Source organism: Brachyhypopomus gauderio, chromosome 14, assembly GCF_052324685.1.
Source record: "Brachyhypopomus gauderio isolate BG-103 chromosome 14, BGAUD_0.2, whole genome shotgun sequence".
Taxonomy (NCBI): domain Eukaryota; kingdom Metazoa; phylum Chordata; class Actinopteri; order Gymnotiformes; family Hypopomidae; genus Brachyhypopomus; species Brachyhypopomus gauderio.
The window spans coordinates 6362523-6375022 of record NC_135224.1 but is presented as its reverse complement, the minus strand read 5'-3'; the positions used below and the strand labels follow the sequence as shown (position 1 = coordinate 6375022).

At 45.0% G+C, this 12500-nt stretch overlaps 2 protein-coding genes across 5 annotated transcripts in view; both read right to left on the bottom strand.

Annotated features, from left to right (window-relative positions):
* Positions 1-7354, bottom strand: part of gal3st3 (galactose-3-O-sulfotransferase 3) — a 22997-nt gene extending 15643 nt beyond the window's left edge. For 2 of the 4 annotated variants that reach the window (XM_076973237.1, XM_076973239.1), the window contains exon 1: positions 6975-7354. Coding sequence is in view for 1 of the 4 variants with exons in the window: in XM_076973236.1 (XP_076829351.1) it covers positions 1690-1763 (74 nt within the window). In the remaining 3 variants the exon portion in view is untranslated. Of the gene's footprint in view, positions 1-1689; positions 1847-4090; positions 4208-6974 lie in introns of all 4 variants that reach the window. The other 2 variants (XM_076973236.1, XM_076973238.1) reach the window with 2 other exon arrangements.
* Positions 7355-12119: 4765 nt separating this feature from the next.
* The window catches only part of actn3b (actinin alpha 3b), a 27409-nt gene continuing 27028 nt past the window's right edge, over positions 12120-12500 (bottom strand). Inside the window, exon 21 of the mRNA XM_076973753.1 lies at positions 12120-12500. This exon is cut by the window's right edge and continues 1723 nt beyond it. The gene's annotated coding sequence lies outside the window, so the exon portion shown is untranslated.

The window sequence follows — 12500 nt, the reverse complement described above, 5'->3', positions numbered from 1 at the left end:
GTACACTGTGGTCATAAAGGGATGGACATGGTCAGAAACAATACTCAGGTAGGCTGTAGCATTGACACAATACTCAATTGGTACTAATGGTCGCAAAGTGTGCCAGGAAAATATCCCCCACACCATTGCACCACCAGCCTGAACCGATGTTATTGATGCCAAATTCTCACCCTACCATCCGAATGTTGCAGCAGAGATAGAGACTCATCAGACCAGGCAACGTTTTTCCAATCTTCTATTGTCCAATTTTGGTGAGCATGTGCGAATTGTAAACTCAGTTTCCTGTTATTGGCTGACCGGAGTGGCATCCGGTGTGATCTTCTAGAGATTGTTTGCGTGAAAATCCCAGTAGATCAGCAGTTTATGAAATACTCAGACCAGCCCGTCTGGCACCAACAACCATGCCACGTTCAAAGACACTTAAATCACCTTTCTTCCCCATTCTGATGCTCAGTTTGAACTGCAGTAGATCGTCTTGGCCATGTCTATATGCCTAAATGCATTGAGTTGCTGCCATGTGATTGGCTGATTCGAGTAGTCGGACAGGTGTACCTAATGAATAAATATCTTACCCGAGTTAACTAACGTTACTTACTTCTAGAACAAACAGGTCCAAAGCAAATAGGACCAAATAAAAGGATATCACCATGGGACTCGCCAAACCATGGATCTTGACACCTGCCTTATTTGTTCCTTGTTTGTTTGTTTGTTTTTGAGGTTCCATGTAATGACCTTACTGGCTGTTTCCTGAGCTGCCATCAGGGAATAAGCCTGCACAGCTTTGTGAGCTGGTCTCTCTCAGCCTCTGTCAGCAAGGTCGTGGGGTCAAAGACCAAAGGTCAATTGGAGCAGACCAGTGCAGTATTACTCACGCTTGCTTCCCACTGGTGATAAATAAATACATACAGCCAAACTCCGCGATGAAATTAGTTCACGTCCCATGTTCCGAAATGTTCCGAAATGTTCCGAAATGTTCTCTTCCCCCTGCCTACTTCAGCTCAAAATTAAAATGTGTGGTGAGTAGGGTGTGTGTGTGTGTGTGTGTGTGTGTGTGTGTGTGTGTGTGTGTGTGTGTGTGTGTGTGTGTGTGAGAGAGAGAGAGAGAGAGAGAGAGAGATAATGTGCTTGTGTGAGTGTGATCTCGTGTTACTGGGCCAGTACATAAGTCTGATTTCAGGAGTCAGCGCAATTACACACATACTGGCAGGAATGAGTCTGGCCGCTCCTTCCTTTAATGAGGGAACACTGTGCGTGTCTCTTTATGCTGATGTGGATGAAGAGAACCGAATGCTAATAACAAGAGCGGAATAATTATGCTGGGGCATCTGCCCTCCGCGGGGTTCAGAAATTAAGCTGTGCTTCTTAGCCGTCTCCTTTCAGACAGACCGCTGTTGTACGGAGAGTAGCTCAACGAGATGAAGTGTCTCACCACAGTTCGGTGGAGGGATATTTCACACAGACAGATCACTCCCCAAGGCTCTCATGAGCAGTTTAGCCTAGTTCTTTTCATAATGGGAGCAAATAGCTTTCAGCAAATGCTCAGGGGTTGGAAAATTTGTGCCCAATGCGTACACGATGATGAAAATTACCTAGTAATAGGTCATGGGTTCAAATCTTGCCAGATGCCCCTTAAGTGATACCTTAATGTGGGCCGCAGTGAGCAGACTCTACTTGTGCAAGTGCACTTACAGGGGGTGGGGCCGGGTGGGTGTGGGCGGAGTTCTGAGCCGTGATGTAACAATCAGTGGTGTAGCGCTCAACATTCTTGGGCTGCTGCCGTATCTATGACGTCCAAGCAGATGGCACAGCCTCAAGAAGATCTCTGTCACCACGAGACCACAAATAGCTAAACAAAAAAAAAACATGGAGGATGAAGTCAATTGAAAAGGGAAGAAGACATAGAGGACAAACAAAAAAATGCCATAGCGTTATTGTGTTTGTGTGTGTGTGTGAGGAGAGAGAAAGAGAGAGAGAGAGAGAGAGAGAGAGTATATCTTGCCATAGCGTTATTGTGTTTGTGTGTGTGTGTGAGGAGAGAGAAAGAGAGAGAGAGAGAGAGAGAGAGAGAGAGAGTATATCTTGCCATAGCGTTATTGCCATAGCGTTATTGTGTTTGTGTGTGTGTGTGAGGAGAGAGAGAGAGAGAGAGAGAGAGAGAGAGTATATCTTGCCATAGCGTTATTGCCATAGCGTTATTGTGTTTGTGTGTGTGTGTGAGGAGAGAGAAAGAGAGAGAGAGAGAGAGAGAGAGAGAGTATATCTTGCCATAGCGTTATTGCCATAGCGTTATTGTGTTTGTGTGTGTGTGAGGAGAGAGAAAGAGAGAGAGAGAGAGAGAGAGTATATCTTGCTGTTAAGGGGTCTCATTCTCAGGCTGAAGAATGCTTAATGAATCCCAGAGGGGCCGTCAGGGGCCTCCAGGATCTACACTGCTGTCCACACTGGTGGTAGAGAAGTGTTAGAAAAGCAGGTGGTCTTCCTGCAGCAGTCTGGGCCTGGGAAACCCGGACTGCGGGACTCCGTGGCGCACACATGCCCTTGAGTTAGGCCGTTTTGATCCCATAGGTTTGATGACAGATAAGAGGGACAGAGAGAGAATGAGCAATGTGTCTGCGTCCCAAGCCCCGTCTGATGAGCGGCATAAAAACTGCTGCTTTGAAATGGAATCCTGCTGATGCCACAACAGAGGTTAATTCGGGTCTGTTCTAACACTGAGGTCAGAGTTGAAACGTGGGCTACTGTGGGGGATCAGGAGTAGACAGGTGGAAACACAAGATGGCTCCATCAGACAGGGGATGGCTTTGTTGCATCCATTTTTTTTTTTTTTCATGCGTCGAGAGGTTTTGTGTTCAGCGGCCCTCCGAGAGGCTAGTCTTTCGTCATGGAAACCAGGGCAGTGCAAAGGTTCACGAGAACGTCATCAGGACTGGTGAAATCAGCCATACCTACTGACCTACCGGTTGGGGAAGATCTTCCTGTAAGTGACGCTACGATCGAAAGCCTGAAATGGAGTGATCTGTAGTTGATGCACTTTGTCCATAAAGGACATAAAGGAGGGAAATGTGATGAAAATTTTATGATTTCCCTTTATGCCAGGCTTTCTTAGTGAATATTAAACACATTAGATGTATATGTTGGGCTCTTTGCATATATGTATGTTAATCATGGTTTCAGTAGGCCTCAGAAGTGTAGTGCCTTCTCCCTGGACGGCCTCGGCTCAGCCCTAATCTGATGTTCCTCTGGTGTTCCTAAACTGACCTCGCTGGAGGCAACGCTGTGGCCCCCTTATCTCAACTTGGAAGGGGCCACAGCGGCACTCAGTCCATCATGCCATCACGAGGATGCTGAGCGTGGAGGGAGTATGCGAGGGGAGGGGCCAACATACATCTGTCAAATCGGTGTTGATTATGTCATGTTTACCCAATCACATTTAGTTAATCACCTCATGTTCACCTCGTGGACACCGTGTGTGCTTATGATTAAAGTATAAAAGATGAGAGTTTGGAGAGGGGAATGCAATACACATGATTCCTCTCAGACTGGAAAGAACGTTTCATGGTTAGAAACAACAGCTAATGGAAAACCTTCAGCCGGTTCTGTTGACAGCGCATCTTACTGAGGAAGAGGAGGGTGTGGAAGTGATGAAGACTTGACAGATGTGTATTATTTCCACATAATATGTACACAAGGGACCAAAGGGCTACACAAATGCAATCCCCTTATATTGAAAAGATTCACTTCAAACCGTCTTATACTTGGCACACAAAACAGGATAAGGATAACCGATCATATCATAAGTGAATCCTTACATAATGGCATAAACATAACTTCGGCATGAACTGTGGATGAAGCTGTCAACACATCATATATACGTTGTTTTGTTGATTAAAAAAAGAAAGATATGACTGTGCTGAAAGTCTTAAACATGTCTGAGGGTGTCTGTCGAGCTCTGTCTGAGGTACGAGTTATTTATGGGATTTTCCTTAGGGGCTAGGGGTTAGGGGCTAGGGGTTAGGGGCTAGGGGTTAGGGAATTAGGCTAATCACTTGTGAAGGAAAAGCCTGTCAAGACTTTCCCAGTGGTGTCTCACCTGGACTGTATAAAGGCAGTCCGAGCGCCAGCTCAATCCCACAATGCCTCACTGTTAGTTTTGAGCTTTGGAAACGGATGTTCTCAGCTTTGGGAACAGGGATGTTTGTGCATGCACCTGACAAAGAAGTACGAAGGGAAAGGGTGAGCACAAGCACACACACACACACACACACACACACACACACACACACACACACACACACACCACAGCACAGGTGCACACACACGATTTTAAGTGCTGATGCTGAAACCTGACTCACAAATTTAAACAGCAGGAGAGGGAAAAATATCAATAAGGGTGAGGAAGAGAAATCAGCTTAGTCAGAGCACGGTGAGAGACGCCACTGCTCACAGAACACGCTGTAGCCAAGGTAATTAATGAGATGCAGAGGTTTATGTAAAAATTAAAAGAGTTATCACACACACACACACACACACACACACACACATGCACACACTTCTTTGCGGCTGTGGAGAAACCACAAGTAAATATTTAATCATAGACCAACTAATCAGGTTCCCAATGCACGCACACACACACACACACACACACACACACACACACACACACACACACACATCACTTATGAATTCCCTATAAGTAGGACATTGAACAGACAATCACATACTATTCACTCCAGTCTATCTTAGTCCTCTCCAACCTCCACAGTGCAGGAGAGGATGAGAACACATCAGAGTCCACACTTAGGAGTGGCGTTACTTGGGAGTAAAAGCGTAAGGGTCACACCAAGGACCCTGGACCATACAGCTCTTCAGTAGGACACTAAAGGTAATCAGACATGGTTCCAAGATTCCTTAATAGCAACTGAACTGAACGAGACTTTCTAGTGTGCCTCATCACAGAAACCACACTAACTCAGGTCCTGAATGATCTTAGACTAAACCGGGATACTGCCAGCCTATCTACACTGGCTATTCCTGACTTTGGGTGCTGCATTCCACGTAGTGAAACCCTGTATACTGCATCTAAAAGACTGGCTTGTTCATATCTCTGGAGTCTTGACTACTATGTCACACTGGGTCTAGATGCGTCTAGAAGTGTTATCCTATGGTGTCCACATGGGCTCAATGTTCGCACCAGCACTCTTTAATCTCTGCATGCTTTCATTGGCCATAGTCATCATAAATATACTATTTCATTTCAAACAAACACGACTGCACATGTCCTGAGGAGCGGATCCTCAGGGTCCCGATGCCTTGACATTCGAACTGATCAGAAGACATCAAGTCCTCAATTTACAAATTTTTTTTGGCATGGAATTGTCAATTCAGTTAAATTCAGCATTTTATTATACCAACACAGGGATGTACATCATAACCATGTTCATAACATAACCAAGGTGAGAAGCACCTTTACAGCAACATGCCATCACTACTGTAATGTAGAGCTACCAGGTTTCCCAAGGCAAACTATCTCAAACTATCTCAAACTATCTCAAACGATCTCAAACGATCTCAAACGATCTCAAACGATCTCAAACTATCTCAAACTATCTCAAACGATCTCAAACGATCTCAAACTATCTCAAACGATCTATATATTTCAAGATGCAGCAGGCAGTCCTGTATGTTGTATTCTCTAAGAATTGATATTATGTGGTTCACATCTCTACATATTCTTTAGTCAGTTAGTTACTATTCAATCTACTACTAATACAACAACAACTAATAATCATAATAAATCTGATCCTGTATTTATTTATACTGAATTTACATAGTCTGAAATCCATTTTATACCCTCTGTCCACACACACACACACACACACACACACACACACACACACACACACACACACACACACACACACACACACACACACACACACACACACATAATAGCACACAAGCACAAGGCTTCCAGAGAATCAGTGTTTAGTAAACCGGTATATACTAGTTACTGGGTGGGTTTCTCCTACAGAGCTTCTGAGACACTTTGCTTGCATGCTCCACTGCAGTATATATACTCTCTCTGCATATATACACAGGGCTCTCCATCAGCATGCAAGCAAAGTGTCTCAGAATATATATATATATATATATATATATATATATATATATATATATATATATATATATATATATATATATATATATATATATATATGTGTGTGTGTGTGTGTGTGTGTGTGTGTGTGTGTGTGTGAGAGAGAGAGAGAGAGAGAGAGAGAGAGAGAGAGACAGAGAGAGAGAGACAGAGAGAGACTGATGTTCAGAACGTACACGACTGTTAAAGTAACCAGCAGCCGCGTGCCTAACAATAAACAACACAAAACGGGCCAAATTTCTAATCTACCCATGGAGCCGGTTTCGTCTTTGTATCATTGCTTTGTATTCATACCGGTTCCCAAAAACTCGTTCAGACAGTTTTGTGCATATTTTAACAGATATTTTGTGGGGTTGTTAAAATACAAAATCTGTTGTATTTAAATATTTCTCACTGTATTTTATATGTGTTTAATGGGTTCTTTAAATTGATTTGATTACATTTGTAAATAACTTGTGATTTCTAAGAACTGAGGTTGAAATATATGTTTCTGTCTCTGACTAACTCTTTTGTGAGGTAAATGACAGGCCCCATTAACCGGGACACGGTGCAGTTATGATTTTTGAGATATCTTTTAGGTACATTGCACGAATCGCGACCTTTACCGGCATCTAACGGCCGTTCCGTGTCCGTGGACTGTACACAACAATGCGCACATTAGAATACAATACGCTCAAGAAATGTACAAAAGTGTAATATATAAAAAATACATTTGCGCTATGATTGCGCTGTGGTGGTCTAATGAAAGAACATGGCTGGGTCATCAGCATCAGATTGACTAGTGTGTAATGAGAGAGAACATTGATCACACACCCACCTTTGTCATCTCCCGACTGCGCCTGATTGAGACGCGTCTGTCCCGCGTCCTGCGTCCCGCGTCCCGCGTCCCGGCGGCTACTCGCAGTCACACGCGTCTAATCACTTTATTCATCCGACGTGTGTTCAGGATAACGCGACGGAGCAGGAAGGGTAACAGAGGCGGTTCGGGGTCCGGTGGGTCATTTCTCGGCGCTCGCTACACCATCTCTGACACCGTCAGCGACGTTGGCCGCAGCCCCCCAGTGCGCTACTGTCATCGACGCGTCTCGCTTCCTCGTGCGCAGGCTGGATGCTCGTGCCTCTCTCCAGGTTTTGAATAGCCAATGCGCGCTTGCTTTTGAATGCGCGCGCGCACACAAAGACAGACAGACAGACAGACACACACACACACACACACACACACACATATCCCCCCACCCGCCCCCGCGCCCCTCCCCCCTCACACACACACAACATGCACGCACTCACGCACGCACACACACACACACAACATACACGCACGCACGCACGTACTCATGCACACACACACAAGCACAGAACAAACAATGTGGACTTTTTAAATACTTGTAGCCTCATGGTCCGACGTTTTAATATATAAACCCATTAAGAAACATTGTCTGTTTTCTATCTGCTGCTATATGCTGTCATACTAAAGTCAGGGCTACTCTCTCGGCGTTGCACTGGATTTTAAAATTCTTCTGTAGGCTTATAAAGCGCTAAATCGTCTTGCCCCCATAATATTGGTGTGACCTCATTGCATACTATAACCCATCTCACTTGCTATGCTCTCAAAATACATCGTTTCTCTTAGTTCTGAAATTGAGCAAGACTTCAGTAGGACGATGCTTAGTCATGAAACAGTCTTCCAGCCCCAGTCCGAGATTCAGACATCTTTGAATCTAGGTTTAAGACTCACATATTTAATCAAACCTTCAGACAATGTACTATATGTAGGTGTGGAGCTCGGGGGCTTGGGTCTTCTGGTAATCTGGTGCTGATCTGTTGTTTTCTAAGCATGTTAATGCTGTCATCCAGACATGTCTGAGTTCACTCTAGTTTGCGATGATGATTTAGGTGGAAATCAATGGCCTGCCAAGGTTTCTTCCTAATCTCTGCCTGGGTAGTTTTGCTTGCTCATTAGGGATCTGGATCCATGCATTTGTAAAGCTGATTTGTGACATATGTTGTAAAAAGCACTATATAAATAAAATTGATTTAGACTTAAGGTTCCCGTAGTTAGATGTATAGGTTAGGGTACATCAGCATTTCTGTAAAATTACACTGCTGGTTCTAATGCATAGTTACGTTTAACTATCCTGCTCAGAACGGTGAAAACAAAACTCGGCAATATTCCAGATCAAGTTTCCATCACCTGAAAGAGTTTCATCCCCTTCTGACCTGGACACATCAGCTCAAATTGCTGCTTTGAAGTATTTTAGTGTGAAAAACATACTAAACAACACAACCACCTACAACGTTACCATCAGTGGACATGTCAGACATGTGGAACAAACGATGAGGCAGACAGAGACATGCACACATGCAGCCTGTATGATATTCTAAACAACTGTCTTCTGGTTTATTTTTTTATTGTATCTTTTGCTGTATCGAACTATGCAAACTCACACGTAAACAATGTGTGAGTAAACGTGCGTACACGCACGTGAACGCACATCTTATTTTCACTGGTTGGATTGGTGTTCTCTTTCACCAATTCTCAGATTTCATTTCTCTCAGAAATGGTCAAAGGCATCATTGCTATCTGGTACACCCCTGTCTGGCATTTAAAGAAGGAAAACAAAAAAAAGGCTTGAATGAAAGAACACAGAAGAACACCTGAACAGAGATGTTGTAAGCCAGCCCCGTTTCTTGGTAAAGCATGGGCTCAAACTCCTGTTTGTGCGTGGGTGGTGCAGGTTGACCCACAAGATTTTAGAAAAACAAAAATACCAAGCCTGCCATCATACACCACCACCACCTACACCAGCAACAACAATAATCTTTCTCTCTCTCGTAGAGACTACCTTTAATCCTGACCAATACAGACTACCTTTAATCCTGACCAACGTGTGTGAGTGTGTGTGCATGACTGTATGATGGAGAACTTGAGTTTTCTCTAATCGAGGTTTATTAATATGAGAACGAGGATGAGCAACTTCACTCATTTCATATAGTTCCATTTCTGACTGCACGAGACCTCCACTGAGCTGCGTTATCAGCTATTTCTCACATTTCAAATGATGCAGCAATAGGTTAATTATTCTCACATCCATGTTTTCTGTCTGGCTGGATTCACAGAGTCAGATGATATATATGAGGTGTTTATGGTTATTACATTACATTTATTAAACTGGACTTGTATTATATTGCTCCTGTGACCAGTGCAGACACTGTTATTCCATCGTACTGGGGTGATTTCCAACAATCCGCTGGGCAAAGGTCGCTGTCTAACACAGAGCCAAGTGCAGTCCTCTCTGTCCAGAGACAATAGTTACTCTCTTAGACAAGACCAGAGTAGGGGAGGAATACAGCGATTTAACAGAGACTCTGGTTGTGTACTACAGCATCAGTGAAATAAAGCAACTCGCTCCCTCAAACCTACATCAATGATTTTGGTGACACGTTTGAATGAAGATCAGAGTGATGACTGGACACAGGTACTGATTCTGTTAGCGCTGTAGTTGTAAAGTGTAGCGTGTGAGGTCAGGATCAGAACATCAGGGTCAGGACGTCAGGACATCATAGTCAGGTTCAGGATGTCAGGGTCAGGTTCAGGACGTCAGGGTCAGGACATGAGGTTCAGGATGTCAGGGTCAGGTTCAGGACGTCAGGGTCAGGACATGAGGTTCAGGATGTCAAGGTCAGGTTCAGGACGTCAGGGTCAGGACATGAGGTTCAGGATGTCAGGGTCAGGTTCAGGACGTCAGGGTCAGGACATGAGGTTCAGGATGTCAAGGTCAGGTTCAGGACGTCAGGGTCAGGACATGAGGTTCAGGATGTCAGGGTCAGGTTCAGGACATCAGGGTCAGGACATGAGGTTCAGGATGTCAGGGTCAGGTTCAGGACGTCAGGGTCAGGACATGAAGTTCAGGATGTCAGGGTCAGGTTCAAGACGTCAGGGTCAGGACATGAGGTTCAGGATGTCAGGGTCAGGTTCAGGACGTCAGGGTCAGGACATGAAGTTCAGGATGTCAGGGTCAGGTTCAGGACGTCAGGGTCAGGACATGAGGTTCAGGATGTCAGGGTCAGGTTCAGGACGTCAGGGTCAGGACATGAGGTTCAGGATGTCAGGGTCAGGTTCAAGACGTCAGGGTCAGGACATGAGGTTCAGGATGTCAGGGTCAGGTTCAGGACGTCAGGGTCAGGACATGAGGTTCAGGACGTCAGGGTCAGGTTCAAGACGTCAGGGTCAGGACATGAGGTTCAGGACGTCAGGGTCAGGTTCAAGACGTCAGGGTCAGGACATGAGGTTCAGGATGTCAGGGTCAGGTTCAAGACGTCAGGGTCAGGTTCAGGACGTCAGGGTCAGGACATGAGGTTCAGGATGTCAGGGTCAGGTTCCTGGACATGTCTAAACATACTTTGGTAAAAGAGTGAACCCTCCATTCTTCTGTCTGCTGCTGTGAAATACCCCAGAACGAGGGCACAGACATGGATGTAAATCTCACAAGAGTCTCTCTGTCTTTGTCTCTGTGCCTGTGCATACACACACACACACACACACACACACACAGGGCCGGAGTGGGACACATTTTCAGCCCGGGAGTTTCATGTCCAAATCCGGCCCAAAATTATTTTTCCCTCCCAATCGGCCCAAACTAGAGACTGACATGAGCCGGCCCATCGGGAATCCTCCCGAATCTCCCGATTAGCCACTCCGGCTCTGCACACACACACACACACACACACACACACACACACACTCACACACACACACACACACACACACACACACACACACACACACACTCAGTCTAAATAGCGCCATCGAGGGTTCCAGTCGTCTCATCTCTGAGCACTTTGGGCTTGTACACATTTCATGACATAATCATCTCAGAGTGGCTATTTCAGACACACGATGGCTGTGTGAGAATAAACAGAATGTCTGGATCGTGTGGCATGCAGATACTTTGGTTTAATTGTTTGGTCTGGATTCTGATACCACTAAACAGAACCCAGACCAAGCTGGACTGAAACTGTACTGAACTCTCCTCCAGATGAACAACGTAAGGAGTGTCTCCAGCAACTGTGGCTGGTGAGCACTAAAATTTTGTCAATAATTATCTGCAGTACAAATGCATTTGAACACGTCCAAACTGAAATGTGAACACCCTGGCACAGCCCCTAATTCAGCAGTCAGAGAGCAGGAGGTCGCTGCACCAGGGGCTTCTGGGATTGCTCGATGGACTTGGGTGTGTAGGCATCGTGAAAATTCACCTTCTGTGATGAAGACTCATCCATCTCCATATATTCTGTGATAAAGATGGTCTGCTGGCAGCAGAAACTTGGAAAGGTTGGGATGTATCAAACATCTCAGAATGGGAGTCCTGAACCAGCCTGTTAATGGTTAATGTAATGACACCGACATATATGAGATAGTCTAAAACTGATCCTAAATTAGTGTTTCTGTTCTATTTTGCTAAAGCAAAAAGATCAATGGATAAAAATAAAATCTAGGTACTCAATTATTTTAACCTATTAATCAACCCGATATTTTCTGTAGGTTTTTTTTCCTAAAAGCATCACAGAAAATGGGTCACTGTCTCTCTCTACCAGTGTGAAGTATCTTAACTGTGCGATTCATTTATTATTGATGTGTTTGTCTGAAAGTCTGTATGCAATTAAATTAAATGTGTTATAAGTATGTGTTGGGCACTTGCAGAGAAGTATTTGATAGTCTATACAAACCCGCCCTCTACTGGATAGAATAGGAAAACTTTACTGCTTTACTGCATCTCACACACACACACACACACACACACACGCTCACACACACACTCGCTCACACACACACTCGCTCACACACTCGCTCTCTCGCACACACACACACACACACACACACACACACACACACACACACACACACACACACACACTCGTTCACATACACACAAACAGTACATAGGATAAGACTTCAGTCATCCAGAGTTCATGACAGACTTTATTTGGGGGACATTTATTTTCTTTTAGCAGTTGTTGCATGAAAGTGAGCATTGATGGGTGGGAGGGAAAGAGGGACACAGAAGGACAAAGTGACGCAGGTGTTTGGAGGACAGAGAGCAGGTGTCCCGAGGCCCAGGACGTGTCCCAGCCCCACAGGCAGGACCGGCCAGCTCTCCAGATCTCCAGCCGGCCTCCTCCCCATCAGCCTATCAAAACACGGAACCTTTACGGGTGTGTCTGAGCCTGCTGCCGCACCTGCACGGTGGCGTCTGGGATATCAGACCTTCTGTTTGCTTGGACTTCCGAAATTCCTTCCAAACACTCTAATTCCGTCTTTCCACTCCTCCGCCACTCCTCCCAC